At 45.1% G+C, this 15,092-nt stretch overlaps 1 protein-coding gene across 3 annotated transcripts in view; it reads right to left on the bottom strand.

The window, feature by feature from the left end:
- ndst1b (N-deacetylase/N-sulfotransferase (heparan glucosaminyl) 1b) overlaps positions 1–15,092 on the bottom strand; it is a 61,030-nt gene that overhangs the window by 20,633 nt on the left and 25,305 nt on the right. For all 3 annotated transcript variants that reach the window (XM_031571362.2, XM_012832523.3, XM_031571363.2), the window contains exon 3: positions 2,658–3,613. In XM_031571362.2, the coding sequence (XP_031427222.1) occupies positions 2,658–3,200 (543 nt within the window). In that variant the 5' untranslated portion in view covers positions 3,201–3,613. The remainder of the gene's footprint in view (positions 1–2,657; positions 3,614–15,092) is intronic.

Here is a 15,092-nt window from a genome sequence, read left to right as displayed (position 1 = left end):
TGCGATCGTAGTTGAGTAGGCGGCACTGCTCGAAGTTGTCCACTGTTTAACGCTGTTTCGCTGTTCTTTTTGCCCGTCAGCTACCTATTGTAGTCACGTGACTGAAAACTATGAATACACTAGTTTTTAAAACAATGTAATGTATTACTACGCAAAGAAAAAAAAAACTGCAAAACTGCTTCTGATTTTCTCCACCCTGCAATGTAAAGCAATGGCCAAAAAAGCTACCAAACAACCCCTTGGCTAACGGTTGGTGAGGAAGAACGGATAAGCTTGCATTCCCTTCAGAAGTCTTGCAGTGCATGAGAGCACAGCCACACTCCGCTCACCCCGCCTGTGCGCACCCTCACATCTCTAGGCAGGAGAGTCCCACTGAGACTCATCAGCTCCTGACCCGCTGTAGCCACCAGTGATTACCATACCTCTGACTGAATCACGCAGTACTGATTTGAAACAGACCTGCCCTCCGCTGACCCTAGGCTAGAACAGAGTGCACGACCCTGGACAGGAGAGGCTTAGCACGCCCCTCCAACCCCCCCCCCCCGAGCTGATTACAGACCAGAAGTAGCCAGAGAAGGCAGGGGAGAGGTGAATGCACCGCTATGAAGACAAAAAAAATTCAGGAAGGAAGCGGGCAGATTAGGTTGATTAATCATCCTCTGGACGGGCCAGTGAGGTCAGCAGGAGGGTGCTTAATAGAACGCAATCAGAGAAGATCAAAAGGAGCATTCACGTACTGATGGCAACATTGTCATGATTGTTACCCAGCACAATGCACGCCACAACACAAGCCAATGACTGTTATTCACAAATGTGTTTTTCATAGACATAGAGGAAATAATGAAACTCAGAGAAACTTAACCCCCAGGTGGCCAGGACTGGATTGAGGCACTTTTGTGGTTCTGACATAATAGTTGAAAATTGGTCCCAAAGTCACATTTATTTCTTTGATTCTGCACAAGCTCCGGTACAATAATATGTAACCACGGTGACTAACTGTTTTGGTCACTTGAGGTGATTCTCTAAGGTCTTGGGTATGCTACAGGCATAAAGGCCCTTAAATAACTCTTTTATATGAACAAATCGATGACCATCTAACATTAATGACCTTGTCATTGTAGTAAGAAAGGTATCAATTGGGGGGGGGGGGGGGGGCTTGAACCATGCATATGCTGAGGGGGGCTGTTAACCCCTCCCCATCCTAACACAAAGCCTTTTCACAAGGCAATGACTTTTGGAGAAGAGAGTAAAGGCTGAAATATGCTTCTACGACTGCGTGCGTTACTGCATGGTCATGCAGTTGTATCGACGAACTTGTGAACGTTTATAGTAAAATACGTCTGAGGGGATTTGCGAGGTGTCTGAGCCAGCTATCTAATGTTAGCATGCTACTACCCACAAGGTAAAGAGCGAAGAAAAGTTGTTTGACTTATTTTTGCTTAGATTTTTTAAAAGTTACCGAGAAATAGACACAATGTGCAATGTAAAACCCCGTTATTGTAACTGAAAACTACATCTGAGGGGATTTTGCAGGGTGTCTGAGCCAGCTATCTAATGTTAGCATGCTACTGCCCACAAGATAAACAGCAATGGGTTTAAACCAATCTCAGCCCTGCGGCTTGCGTAGCCTTGTCGGACAGTTACAAAATTTGGGAGACGCACGCAAGAGGTGCTCGGAGGGGGCTCACAAGAACGCAAGGGGCTCTTACGTGTCTTGCGTGCCTGCATAAAAGGCCGACCATAAATTAAGCTTAAGACAACTAGGATAGCATTGCAGTATACACTATATACTTACACATAAAAAACATTTTTTTTTACCCAAATCACACTCCAACCATCCAAATGGATCCTGCATGAGTAAGCAAACAGTAAAGCCTAGGCCTAGGAGCTCACACTGGCAAACACAGCAAACTAAGAACAAATATTCATGACTGACCGTGTAACACTACGTATTGCACACAGAAAAGAAAGGTTTGTTATTTATGAATAAGTGTTGTATTAGACCGCTACTTGTCATAACACCACTAGCAAGTATGAAAAACATTCACCAACACTAAAAACATGCAACTCTCCTGTGTTAGAAATACTTGAACTTGCTCCTCCAGTTTATCCACAGATAGTAGTAGTTCAAGAAATTGTAGCTATTACATATTCCACTATGACTCCTTGTCCTTGGAATTTAAAAGCTTGTTAAGAAGAAAAAATACTCCAGTTCTCTCTATATGCACATATGAACGAGTGGACGTGTACTACATGTCCTTGGATGGAATTCCATATCTAGTTTTGTTTACAGTGGACTTTCTCCCAAGGGGTCCATCTCCTCCCTTAAACCCACAATTAATGGCATATCTTTAGCATATGAATTAATGATAGGGTGGGTGTTCATGCCATCCTGCTATGACAGATATACATACCTGAACATTGAACTTATTTCAGGTACTTTTAAAATAATACATTTATTTGTCTCTGTATTAATTGGAAGGAAACGCCTTTAAGGTTGATGGCCTTGCTATTACCTCGTTGGTGTGATGATCGTTGGGCAAACATGGGATTCCAGATTACAGACCAAACTCATTTTTCTCTGCTTTAGCGGTGATGCAGCCGACTAAAAAAAGCCTCATCATTAGTGTGTGTGATTGCGACTGTACTCCACTCACCTTGAAGAAGCCAATGATGCCCACTCCGTACTCCACACAGTACTTGTCCAGCAGCTCTCTGTTCCAGGCGTCCAGGTTGACATACTTCAGGATGTTCTCGTAGATGACTAATGTGAAGCGCCCCCGGTTCTTGTCCGTTAGCGTGGGCATGTCGCCCTTGCCCGGCGCAATCTCAGTCTGATAGCGGAAGCGGGCTGACTCTAGGATGGCCACAATTTCCTGCCCCAGCTGCGAGTAGAGGCTCTCCACGAACACAAGCACCATAGGGTCTGTGCGCGACGTGTCCGAGGGCCTGGCAGTCCGGGCAGGCAGTACCCGCGAAGAGGCGGACGGGGTGACTGCACGCAGGTCATCCCAATCGGCGGTACCTTGCTCTGGGCCGTCTGCTAGCCCCGCCGCGGGCTCCAGCTCCCGCTTCACCCCGTACAGGAAGTAGGCGGACACCAGGACGCTGACCATGCAGAAGAGGAAGAGCAGGAGGAGGCTGGTCTGCAGCGTAAGCTGACGGTAGAGCCGCCGCACCCTGCTGCACGTCAGCATCATCACCCCCTGTGACCACCTCTAGTCTGTTCACACGAGCGCAGCGGCGGCTACGCCAGCAACGCACTCTTCTGCTGCTGCTTCTGCCTTTGAAGAGAAAGACCAAAAGGGTGGTTTGATATCGGGCTTCTTGACGTCGCAGGGTCTCATGTCACCATGGCAGAGGGTCGGGGGACTGGGGTGGGCAGGGGACATAGTTTTTGCAAGGGCGACTCTTCTGCTCTGCGGCACGGTGGCGGTGGTGAAGAAAGTTTCACCCGGCCACCAGAGGGCGCCCCCGGCCCCTCCGCCCCACCCACCCCGCGCTGAAGAGGAGGCCAAAAGGGCCGGGCTCCTGGAGGCTATGGACGTCGACCTGCAAGGCGCTCCACCCAAGATTCATAACCGACACATGTGTTCAGACACGTCCCACTGACCTGAAACAGAGAGAGGAGAGAGAGAGAGGAGAGAGAGAGAGAGAGAGGTTCAAAACAAGGCTTCTCTGACCAAAGACAAAATGAGAAATTACACAATGCAGAATCTAGACTACTCAGTCCATGCCAACATTCCATCTGTTTCTGTTTTTCATGTCTAAACCTGATTTAGATGTTTGCCATGTGTATTGTTTTCATCTGGGGGGCCTGTTTGTATTGTTTTACAGATTTACACCGATATGCTTGCCATGATCACAGACATTTACAAACTCCTTTTTGTATTTCTATCAAGATATCAGTGGGGAGAAACACTACACTCTTTTCTCAGGAACGCAGAATGAAGAGATTTGAGATCCAATGCAAGATAGACCCTCAGTCCAACTTTGTGTGGGAGCCATCAACCTCCCCATGAGCATTCAGCAACAGGGGAGGAGAAACTACAGCTCCAGTGTACTGAAGTGTTTCATTAAGGGAAATACCATGAGGACCTAGCTATGCATGTACAAAGGATTGCAGTATATCGGCATAACAGTCTTGCATAAGGGATGATGTCTTTTCACACATCACTGTGTTTCAGCTTCACTTGCACAAATGAGTGGTACAGGGTGTCTGTGTGTGGTACCGGGAGGAAAATGACCTTGGAAGAAATGTTTCAGCAAAGCAAAGCTTGCCAAAATCCTTCACCTGACCGTGTCCTTCATGAGTGGATTGATAAACTGTGAGACCCAGCAGGGGGGGGGGGGGGGGGGGGCTTAGCCATAAACACGGCATGTCATGATAATGCGCCAAATTCCTGGAAAAACTCCCCCTCCTTCCGTTTCTCCCACTCCCATCCAAAAGAAAAGGAAAATCATTACTTTCACTTGCCTTTACTTTTAAAGTGAAAATGACTCAAATCATATAATCCTAGTGGACAGACAGACAAAAGATGTTTTGTCGGTGATTCAGTAACGACTCAAGTTGGCAGATGTTCGAGCTTCAGACTGTGAAAGAAAGGTATGGAGACTCACAGAGCTCCAGCAGGCTCCTGTTCCCTTAATGAACACACTCGTTTTGTCAGTTTTGTTCGCTGTTCATAAAGCCCTCATTCTGTACACACACACACACACACACAGAGACAGAGTACAAATGGAGCCTGACACAGGGGATGCCTGGAAGTTTGTCTATAGGGAGGATCCCACAATGGCACAGAAGGCCGTTCAGTGCAAAGCGAGGACCATAGCAAGAGTGGCAGGAGACGACGTGTCTGCACCCGGCACTTTTTCAAAGGCAGAGCCAATGCTGATTGTATGCATGTGTACAGAGTGAAAACAAAGAATCGAAGGAGACCAAAAGGAAGGCAGGGATTTAAACGTGCACAATACATTAACAGTAAAGCTTGAAAAAAATGAATACAAATAAAAAAAAGATGTTTATTGTTTTTTAAACCTGACAAACAAGCGTAAACAGGAAAGGGCCCTGAGGTTGGCTGTATGCTTTTAGAGTGAGGGGCATTGGGGGCATTGGGGGCGCAGCCTGTGAAAGCTGACCGCTTCTCTCGCCTCCAGTCCCCTCCCAAATCACAGCTGTCGGTGTTCTCGCCCTTTTTGCATGATCTAATATTCCCATCAGGAGCTTTCTTCTCAGGGGCTGGGTGAGGGATGTGAGCGCAGGCACAGCAGGGTGGGGGGGTGGGGGCCGGGGGCGTTTACAAAAGCCAGTGGGAATTGCATGAGGAGCAGTCAAAAGATGACAAGCAGGTGCCCCCCCCTGAAAACTCTGTCCCCGACATGCATGCAGAGGCACAAAGAAACATGCACAAACACGCCTGCACGCGCACGCACAAACACGCCTGCACGCGCACGCACAAACACGCATGCACCCCCGCGCACACACACACACACACACACACACACACACACACTCTCTCTACCTCCATTCTGCTCACATCATCACAACAATATCTGTCACTATTCCCCTGTTGTGCCATGCAGCACAACAGTCAAATTACATATGCTGCTGGCTTATGACAGGTTAAAAGCCTGAAGTGAAAATAGAGCTCGCTTGGTGCGCTCTTAAAATCGTTAAAAATATATATATATATATATATATATATATATATTTTTAAACAGCAGTGTGACTCAGATGACACCATTCAAATATTAAGCCAAACAGAGAAGGGAAGAAACAAATCCTTCAGACACTGGACATGAAGACTTATTTGTCAGTATTGCCTGCCATGAATGGTTTCACTTAGGGATGAAGGAGACTTCCAGAAAAATAGACTTGGGAGGGAATACATGGATTCCTCCCTTCTTAAAACGCTTAGAGAGGAATCTGTTTTCCATGTCAGAATCCAAGGAAATACCCGAGTGAGTCAGAGTCCATGTGGCAGACGACAGACAAAAGACTGATTTTGAGAGTGCTCATAGAAATCGATAGAGAGCAGCCCCCCCCGCCTCCTAAAAAAAAAAAAAAAAAAGACAGGGACTTCTTGATGAAAACCGTGCCTCATAATAACATGATTGCCAAGTCTCTCACAAAATGACAACTTGAAAGATTCTAAAACTGTTTCTGCTGTCTAACGCCAGCAGCGCCTTCTGTTCTACTACTTCTTGCTGAAGTTGAAGCATCATGCCGTCTAAAATAATAATCAGAAATGCAAATACATGCACATGTAGCACTCGTATATGCAAAGTAAAAACAATAGCACTTAAAAAAATATATATATATTATACGTCTCAAAGTTCAGGCCCTTTCTGAGAACTTTTTACTTCTTTTCCCAGCCATCTGCAATGACAGGCAAGAATGCTGAGAAACGGAAAAGAGAACGAAGGCGAGAAAGGGGGGGGGGGACTGTTGAGACAGAGAAAGTAGAGAGAAAGACCCTGACATTTAGAAATGTGTTGTCATATCTCATGTTTCTTCTTTCCCATTCCATTTCAGCCACAAAGTCATCAAGAGCTGCATGGAGAGAAAAAAAATGAGTCTCTGTAGCAGAAAAAAGCCATTTCTAGCCAGCTGAATTACTGTCAAAACACACCCAGACTGCTTAGTGTAGACACTGCTGTCGTGTGTGTGTGTGTGTGTGTGTGTGTGTGTGTGTGTGTGTGTGTAAGGTGTTACCTGTCAAGCGCCCAAAACACAAAACAACTGAGTCACACTGATGACTTTCGGAAGCACAGTCGCCCCATGCCATCCACTAGATAAAGGTTGCATCATTCACTGTGACACCCATTAAAGATGAGCCCATTTCCTTCAAGTGTCCCACGTGGTTCATGTAATCGTGGGCTGAAACCAGGCGAATGCGACGCAGGAGAACAACAAAGGCCTGTTTGCCAAGGTTCAGTTGGAACAAGCTGCAACAAACCATAGCTTCAGGGGCTGAAATGAAACGCCTGAACCAATAAGAAAACGTTTTCAAAAAGGTGAGGATGTCAACACCCTGCAAAACCTTGAACGGTGGATTGTTAGACGTGGTTGACTGGATGACTGCGCTAGTAAATAAGGAGAAAAGAGAAGTGGGGGGGGGGAAAGGTCCACTTCCTCTATTCCTTCTTTCTTCTTTTATTTCAAAGCTTCTGTAATGCGACAGACTGGCTAACAAAATGAAAAGAATACAGGGGGAGAGGGGGAGGGGTGTGACAGAATGCCTCAGTGGCTATGAACATCAGCGCGGCATTGAGTGGAACACTGTGACACTTCCTGTGAGGAGCACTGTAGGTAATTAGTGCCAGGGCAGCAGAAGGACAATGGCTGGACGCAAATGCAGGCCAGCACGGCTCGCTCCGCTGGGCTGCCTTCTCCCAGGACCTGACCGGTCAGACAGACCGAGTCGGAGAGCCGTGCCTGGCCGCGCCCTGCCTGCCACAGGGCCAATCCAGCATCACAATGGCGGCCATTGTTGGGAGAGGCATGAATATCTGCACACGGTTTGGCCCTCCCAGGTTTATTAGAGATAACACTGCCGTTTCACCATCACTGCCGTTTCAACCTCTGTCATAATGTTGCACCGGGCAATAAACAGAGTACATAAACTTACTCTTTACAGAATCAATTTACAGAGCAAGGTTATAATAGTTTTCCATTTTTTACCAATTTCACTATTAAATTTGAATTAGTCCCATACAGGACTCGTTTACACGTTTCCTCCTGATCACTTAAACGATCTTCCATTAGTTAGAGAGTGTAGGTGCTGACACGCTGCCATTTTAAGGTTGTTGGCTATAGCTGCACACTGTGCACTGAATTTTGGAAGTGACACCCGTTGCTTTGACTGGATAGGACATCCGCTAGGGATGCACGATATCGGTATCTGCAGATAAAAGCTTCAAAACGTAATTATAGGCATCTGCAGATATGAACATTTCTGCCGATGTACCTGGCCGATAAAGTGACGTTCAAATTATGCGCACGTGAAGCAAATGTTTTGGTTACTATGAGCGCCAACAACGTAATTCAACACGTCGGCTGTGTGGCAGTACTTCATAGTATCAGAGGATGTTGACATGCTATTTGTCAGGAAACTTTTCAGGAGATGGAAGAGGAGACGACAGCTTGGCCGTAACGTAGGTTGCATGCATAGATGCAGACCACCCGCGTGAAACGCTTTGCAACATTACCTGTCGCACGCTAATAGAAGTTAATAAGTTGCTAGTTAGCTAGACAACACTAGCTGGTTAGCTTGCATGCTACGTGACCATCAACTTCGCTGGTGATCTCATTTGACGGGATGTGAAACATTATGTCATGAGCCCACGCTATCTGTACATGGCTTACTTTTGCATATATGGAATTTATATAGCTAACTTGGCAATAACCTTACATAGATTAGTCTAGAAATCCTAGAAGGGATGTTATTAAACTCAGGGCTCTCAAGTTTTGAAGACAGGCAAGAGTGACATATCCCCCCCCCCCGACCACGCCCCCGACCACGCCCCCGGCCCACCCCCATTCCGCCCGCCCCGCCCCTGCCGTATGCCCACAGACCAGCCCCGCCCCCCCGGACTTTTCTCTCTTTTGTTCTAGCCATCTCCTCCACTGTTTCTTCCACCATCTCTTCCACCGTCTCCTCCACCTGCACTGTCTCTACCTCCTCCACCTGTACTGTCTCTTCCTCTTCAACCTGTACTGTCTCTTCCTCTTCCACCATCTCCTCCTCTAATGTGTTTACAACCTTCTCTGGGCCTAATCTGGCCTTTTTAGTGGGCTTTCCTCTTTGGGCAAAGGACAGGATGCTTATTTGTTTTTTACCTGACACCTTTGAAAGACAGATGCAATGATTAATGCATCCATGGCCAGGATATTTATAACATGCTAGTATGCCTAATGAGCTCGCGATTCACAACTTCACCAGGCGTGAAGAAACCTCGGAATCTGAATAGAATGTTCAAGCAAACACATTTACCAAAAATAATGCCCATAACATAATTGAATATTAAGGGCTGCCTAATATTCGTTCGAATTATAGGCTATATATATTTTTAATAGGCCTACTCGAATTTATTATAGCCTATTAACGAAGTTCGGAGTCAAAGCTATAGTGTAAAGGCAGGCTGTGTTGGCTACAAACACTCATTAAAAACTGATGCTAATCATCTGGGAAATATTCTCTAACTGCAGTCAAGTTGTCATTGCTTGTGTCAAACCATTGTGAATGTGTTGTAACATTAAAATAGGAGACGACTTACTCTTTGTAGAAGACTGATGCTTGGAGCTCCGGAAGATCAATCGCGCGCAATTCTAGGATGCTTTATTTTAATTGGTTGCTGGATTAAATCTTACCCAGATACAAAAGATGTATTTTTCGGATTGGCTATTGTGTAGCCCATTTTTTCTTTTGATTGGCTGATAAGTGGCACCTCACGGCAGAACCCCAGGGGATTCGGGGAGAAGTGCTTGATTCCTCCATGGTGAGGGCAGCGCGGCCAGGTCATGTTTGCGCGCTGCGGCACATTAAATAGCCTAGAGTTTTTTTTCAGCGTGAGAAATACGATGTGTGGCGGGAGTGCGTGACTAAAGACCGAAATGAGTGACTGTCACGCTCAATGCGTGACACTTGAGAGCCCTGTTAAACTGTAAGTCAGTTAACCAACGTTAGCTTGCCAAGTTAGCCAAGTTGCATTTCCAGAGTGTAGTTGTTCAAGTTGGTACTGTTCAAGTATGAAAATTGTGACGTGAAAATATAAATAAATTTGCCATATTTGAAATCATTTCAATAGTTTCATGAGTGAATGTCTATTTCTAAAATGATACAAATCAAGTTTTTAATGTCCCGTATCTACAGCAATACCCTATCATAATAACAGATTCATTCTAGTACAGGAGAGACTTTTCAATAATTAAAAAGCAGAGGTGTATATATCGGTATCGGCAATCGGCCAAAATGAGCTTGTAAATATCGGCATATCGGATATCGGCTAGAATTCAATATCGTGCATCCCTAACATCCGCCGTCTTGAAACGGTGACAATGACAATAATCTTTTTTATTTTCATTTTATCTGTATTATTTTTTTGCCAATCATTATAAGTTTGTGTAAATTATTTGATTTAAGTTGATGAAAATGTCTTAAAACCACTATTTTTTTCATTAGTTCGTCATTAGTTTACTATATTATCCCTGAACAGAGTACATACATTCTCTTCTTTGAATTTTTTTTTTTTTTTTTTTTTTTTTTTAATCCTGTGGTGGAGCCAACTTACATAGGACATGTACTACTCTGTACGCAACTTGCATAGGACATGGACACTATTCTGCACGCATACTGTTCAGCCTCATTTCTAGGTGCTTCTGCGGCATGAGAACTCATTAGACTGAGACTAATGCAGCTTTCATGGTGAGCCGCTGTGTTCGCTCGGTGTTCGCTCCCATCTCCAGAACAAAACCTCAAGGAAGGCCAGCGCTGCTTGGGTCCATAAGGGGCTGGACATTCTAATTCACTGCATGCAAGACAGTGAGACACATGAAAGAAAAAGGCAATTACAGCATGTTAAATATGGAAGCTTTGGAAAGCTCAAGTTCTAGCTAGAGGGGGGAATGTGTGAACATTGCAGGAACCCATAGGCTAATTGCTAAGGCATGGATATATAGTGGAATAGTAACATATATTGCCACTGTTGTATTTCCATGCATATGAACAGATGCTTTCATTAACAATGTTCAGTTGAGAGAGAGAGAACTTGTCTTTTTTTTAAGCATACCATCAGCAGTCAAATGCATCAAATAGTTGTAGATTGCTGTTGTACAATGGCACAATACTCTATACTGTTCATAAGTAGCACAATTCTCAAATCAATTACATTCAGTAACCCCGATTCATGTTCTTTTCAAATAAAGGTGTTGGGGAGATGACTCTGCCTAATCCGCATCACGTCAGTGAGAAAGGTGCAACAGTAAAGAAGATGTTCTGTACAGTAGAAATCTCACAGACTTGCTAAATCTGCCTGCCAAGCCATACATATTTCTGCTTTCAGAACACCCATCTGCTGTTACTGAGACCTGACTGAACTACACACAAAGCTCCCACGACAAGTGAGAATCAAAATAGTGAAAATGCTGACTTTATATTCGGACTGAACGAAATGAAATCTCTCAGATGTTAAACATGTACTTGAAAGCTTTAAGAGGAGGGTTATTGTGTTGTGTGTGTGTGTGGTGACTGGAGGTAGTGAGTGGACCGATAACATTAGCTCACAGGATCCCCAAACATCACGCACAGCAGCTTTGAGAGCAATCCCAACTGGTTGCAAAGGAAGGATAATACCAAGAAGGATGTCCTCTCGCTAACAGCTCGCCATTCCCTTGATGATGACCTGAATTTTTTTCGAGCGCTGAGGCTGATTTTTGTCCATAGGGAAAAACTTAAGGGGCCTGTGCTCCCAGACTGTTGGGACTTGGTCACAATACTGCATATAATGTGTGCCACAATTATGAGAATATAGTTTGAAAATCATGAAAAAAAAAATAGAGTGAAGACACACCCTGTTCTAAAAGCTTGATTTTGCATCATATTCAGGTCCATGACACCTAACTGAAACCTGTTATGTTTATCTCTAATTCAACACAAACCAGCAAGTCAATGGCTCAAAAAACATATTAATTCCAAGCAAGACAGAGACAGCGATTTAACCTGCAAGGTTAGGTGACAATTGGAACCCAGTTTTCAACTGTATACGATTTCTCTCAGACAAGAAGCAAATTGGCAGAACATTGGGACACCAAAATCACCATGGACGTTTACCTTTACTCTCAGTTTTAAAGGCACAAGAGTGCTGCAATGAAATCAATATTACTTAGTGTGCCATTTTGTATCATAACTCAGCAAAGGATATAAACACGGGTGCTGCTGATGGCTCTCCTGTGTGGCATTTTAACTGCCTTGTAAAATGGCAAAGGAGATCATCTTTGGGAGTTGGCATCAATGCCCAAATCACAACATTCTTTTCCCTTAGGTAATCGCTAGATACTAAATCACGTATGAAATGTCATATTCTGCCTTAAGGACAACGCAAAAAAGCATCAAACCATGGATATGTTTTTATTTTATTTTATGAATCATTCAACACTACTTAGACCTTCACACCATCATCGTGAAAGTAACTAGCCCAACACAAATAATGACTTTTCTCAATTTATTCCATCAACACATCCAATCCATCAGTTCCATCAATAGCTTCTTCTGTGTAAAGGACAGAGTGAATCTTGATTTCAAAGACCCAAGGTGGCATATTCCACTGGGCCTCAGATGGCACACGGACAAAAAGCATTAGATACCCAAGGGGCATAGACGCCACACAATCTGGGGAAGGTCAGAGAAGTGTAATCCTAATTCGCTAATCCTGTTTATCTGGGCTGGACCAAATGCACAAATGAGCGACAGATGAGCACACCCAGCCACAGAATATGCACCCCCTCACATACGGCCACACATACCCTTAAAACTGAAACTTTGTACTGGGCCATATTGCTTGAGGACAAGGTCATGCAGTCCGACACACTATTCCTGGAAAAGTGCTTCATGGAAACCGTTAGAGGAGAATGGAGAGCAAGATCTGTTCGGAAGTTGAGGCAGCTGACACCAACAGCTGCCCAGCTGACCCCTAAGATCCCCTAAGTAACACAATGCCGGAGTTCCAACAGCAACCCAGGACTGCCTGAAAACACTTCAACATCAAGCCTGAATATGTGAAATATTTACTAGTTTACACAGAAGCCCATAGTCAATCATAGTCAGCTCCTGCAATGATGAGCGGGAAATCTAAATGTTTGTCAGTAGTGTTGGACGGTTCTTTTTTTTCGTGACTTGGGTACAGGACGTGCTTACAACCAATGTTAAGGGAGAGCTGAACCAAATCTGTCATCTAAACACCCTCTTGCCAGGAGTTTAGCCTTGTTTCTGTAGAAAACAAAAGGACATCTAGGTTGTTGTAGATCATTCCAGAATAGATCTTATAAACAATGGAAGTGGATGGTGGCCCACTTCTTTGATCACTGATATCTCTCCAGATACAACACTTTGCACTATTGTGACAAATAAGGATTCCATGGGTGACTACTGACATTAATTTGAGCAAACCATGACAAGTTTATTGTTTTCTCAATGCAAACAATACAAATCCATCCACACTGAGTTGCAGACAAATGACTGGGGTTTTCGAGGCTCAAAAGAGGAGCTCATGCTCACAGCTAAAACATTATTCACCTCACCTGCTGTCTGCATCAACAGACCTGTGCATCTAACAAACAATACTTTGTTGAAAAGGGCATGAAACAAGTGCTGAGCGGCTGAACACACATTGAGCAAGCCACAATGCAATTTCCAAAAACATCTGAAACAAAAATCTCAGGAAATATTCAAAGCCAAACTGTCCATTCCTTATGCCCTTACTGAACGATTTTACAACCAGTGTGTGTGTGTGTGTGTGACACACTCACACTCTCTCTCTCTCTCTCTCTCTCTCTCTCTCTCTCTCTCTCTCTCTCTCTCTCTCTCTCTCTCTCTCTCTCTCTCTCTCTCTCCTTCCTCCTTCCTCCTTCCCCCTTCCCCCTTCCCCCCCCCCCCCCCACACACACACACACACACACACAGCCTTGTTTTTCATTTCAACATGGCAGCACCTCATCTGATGCCACTCACTTTATAGTCTCGTGTCAGTTACCCTCCAACTGATTAGCTGCAACCGAACAGCTTTTGCTTGGCTGATCACAAATCTCCAGCTATGCCGACCTTGTGGTAATAAGGTTAGTAAGCCCTGGTTCATAGGATAGTGAGGTTGGAAGAGAGGAAGAGAAAAAAAATCAAATCTCCTGCGCAGTCTGTGCAAACCAGACGGCGGCCCAGACCAGACAGTTGTTGTGCTCCATCCACTTCACAGGCAGCCTGCGTGCCTATATCACATACACACACACACAAACACAAACAGAAATATACAGACACACACAGGCAAAAAGACACAGACACACACACACACACACACACACACACACACACACACACACACACACACCACTCAAGAGCTCAGCTCCACCCGCATTTCTGAACAAGTCTGGGGACACGCTTCCCTGCACCATCCAGCTGGGCCTACCGGCTCAAACACTGTGTGTGTGCCGCGGCCAGTCTGTCTGTTTGGTGTTCGGCTCCTTCTGCCAGTATCTGAAAGGAGGCTTTAAGCTGGCACAAACTGGTGGCCCCCCCACGCACAACATGGACAGCACTCGGCAAGAGCGCTCTACCCACCACACTGCTTATCTAACGGCTGCCTTCATCAAAGCACTAATCTCCCGCTTCTATGGGAGGCTGCTAACCCGGTGAGCGGCACCACCCCGCAGGCCTTCTGCAGCGTGAGGGGAGGGGATTAGGGGAGGATTGGAGGTGTCCTGTTTGCCTCCTGTAACTGGGGGGGGGGGGGGGGGGGGGTACGTCAGGGCGAATACCTGCACTTTCAGGGATACAAAAATGGAAGCTTTGGGACTAAATCTCACTCTATAAAATAAAAATTTGGTGAGGTGGTTTCTGATTATTCTGCTTTTCAATAAATGCAAAAAAAGAGAACAATTTTATGAACTGTTTGTAACCTTGAACATTTCTGAATGCTCAAGACAGAAAAAAAATTAAATTGCCAATTGATATTCCCAAGAACTGAAATATTCAGTGGCCTGAACTGTTCGCAATAGTGATATCAGATGACTAATCACAGTCGCCCACATCAGACACACAGGCAATGGAGTCTAATAAATCTATCAGTGTTACTCAGAAGCAGACATCAGCCTAATGCTGCAGGTGACAAATCCTACACTCACTCTCACTCAGAGAGCAGTCACACAGCATTAAGGTCACTAGGAATCCCATCTGCTGCCAGGCGCCAGGCCCCACTCTCCTCGCTCGCTTGCTCATCCCCCTCCTGTCAACTTCTCAGCTCCCCTAAATACTTGGCGCCTTTGACAAAAGAAATTCACGTTAGGCAAATCTGCAGGCAACAAAACCAGTCCATCCATCAAGCAA

This window comes from Clupea harengus, chromosome 8 (assembly GCF_900700415.2).
Source record: "Clupea harengus chromosome 8, Ch_v2.0.2, whole genome shotgun sequence".
Lineage (NCBI taxonomy): Eukaryota > Metazoa > Chordata > Actinopteri > Clupeiformes > Clupeidae > Clupea > Clupea harengus.
The sequence above is the reverse complement of the archived record's forward strand: the minus strand, read 5'-3'. Positions and strand labels throughout refer to the sequence as shown.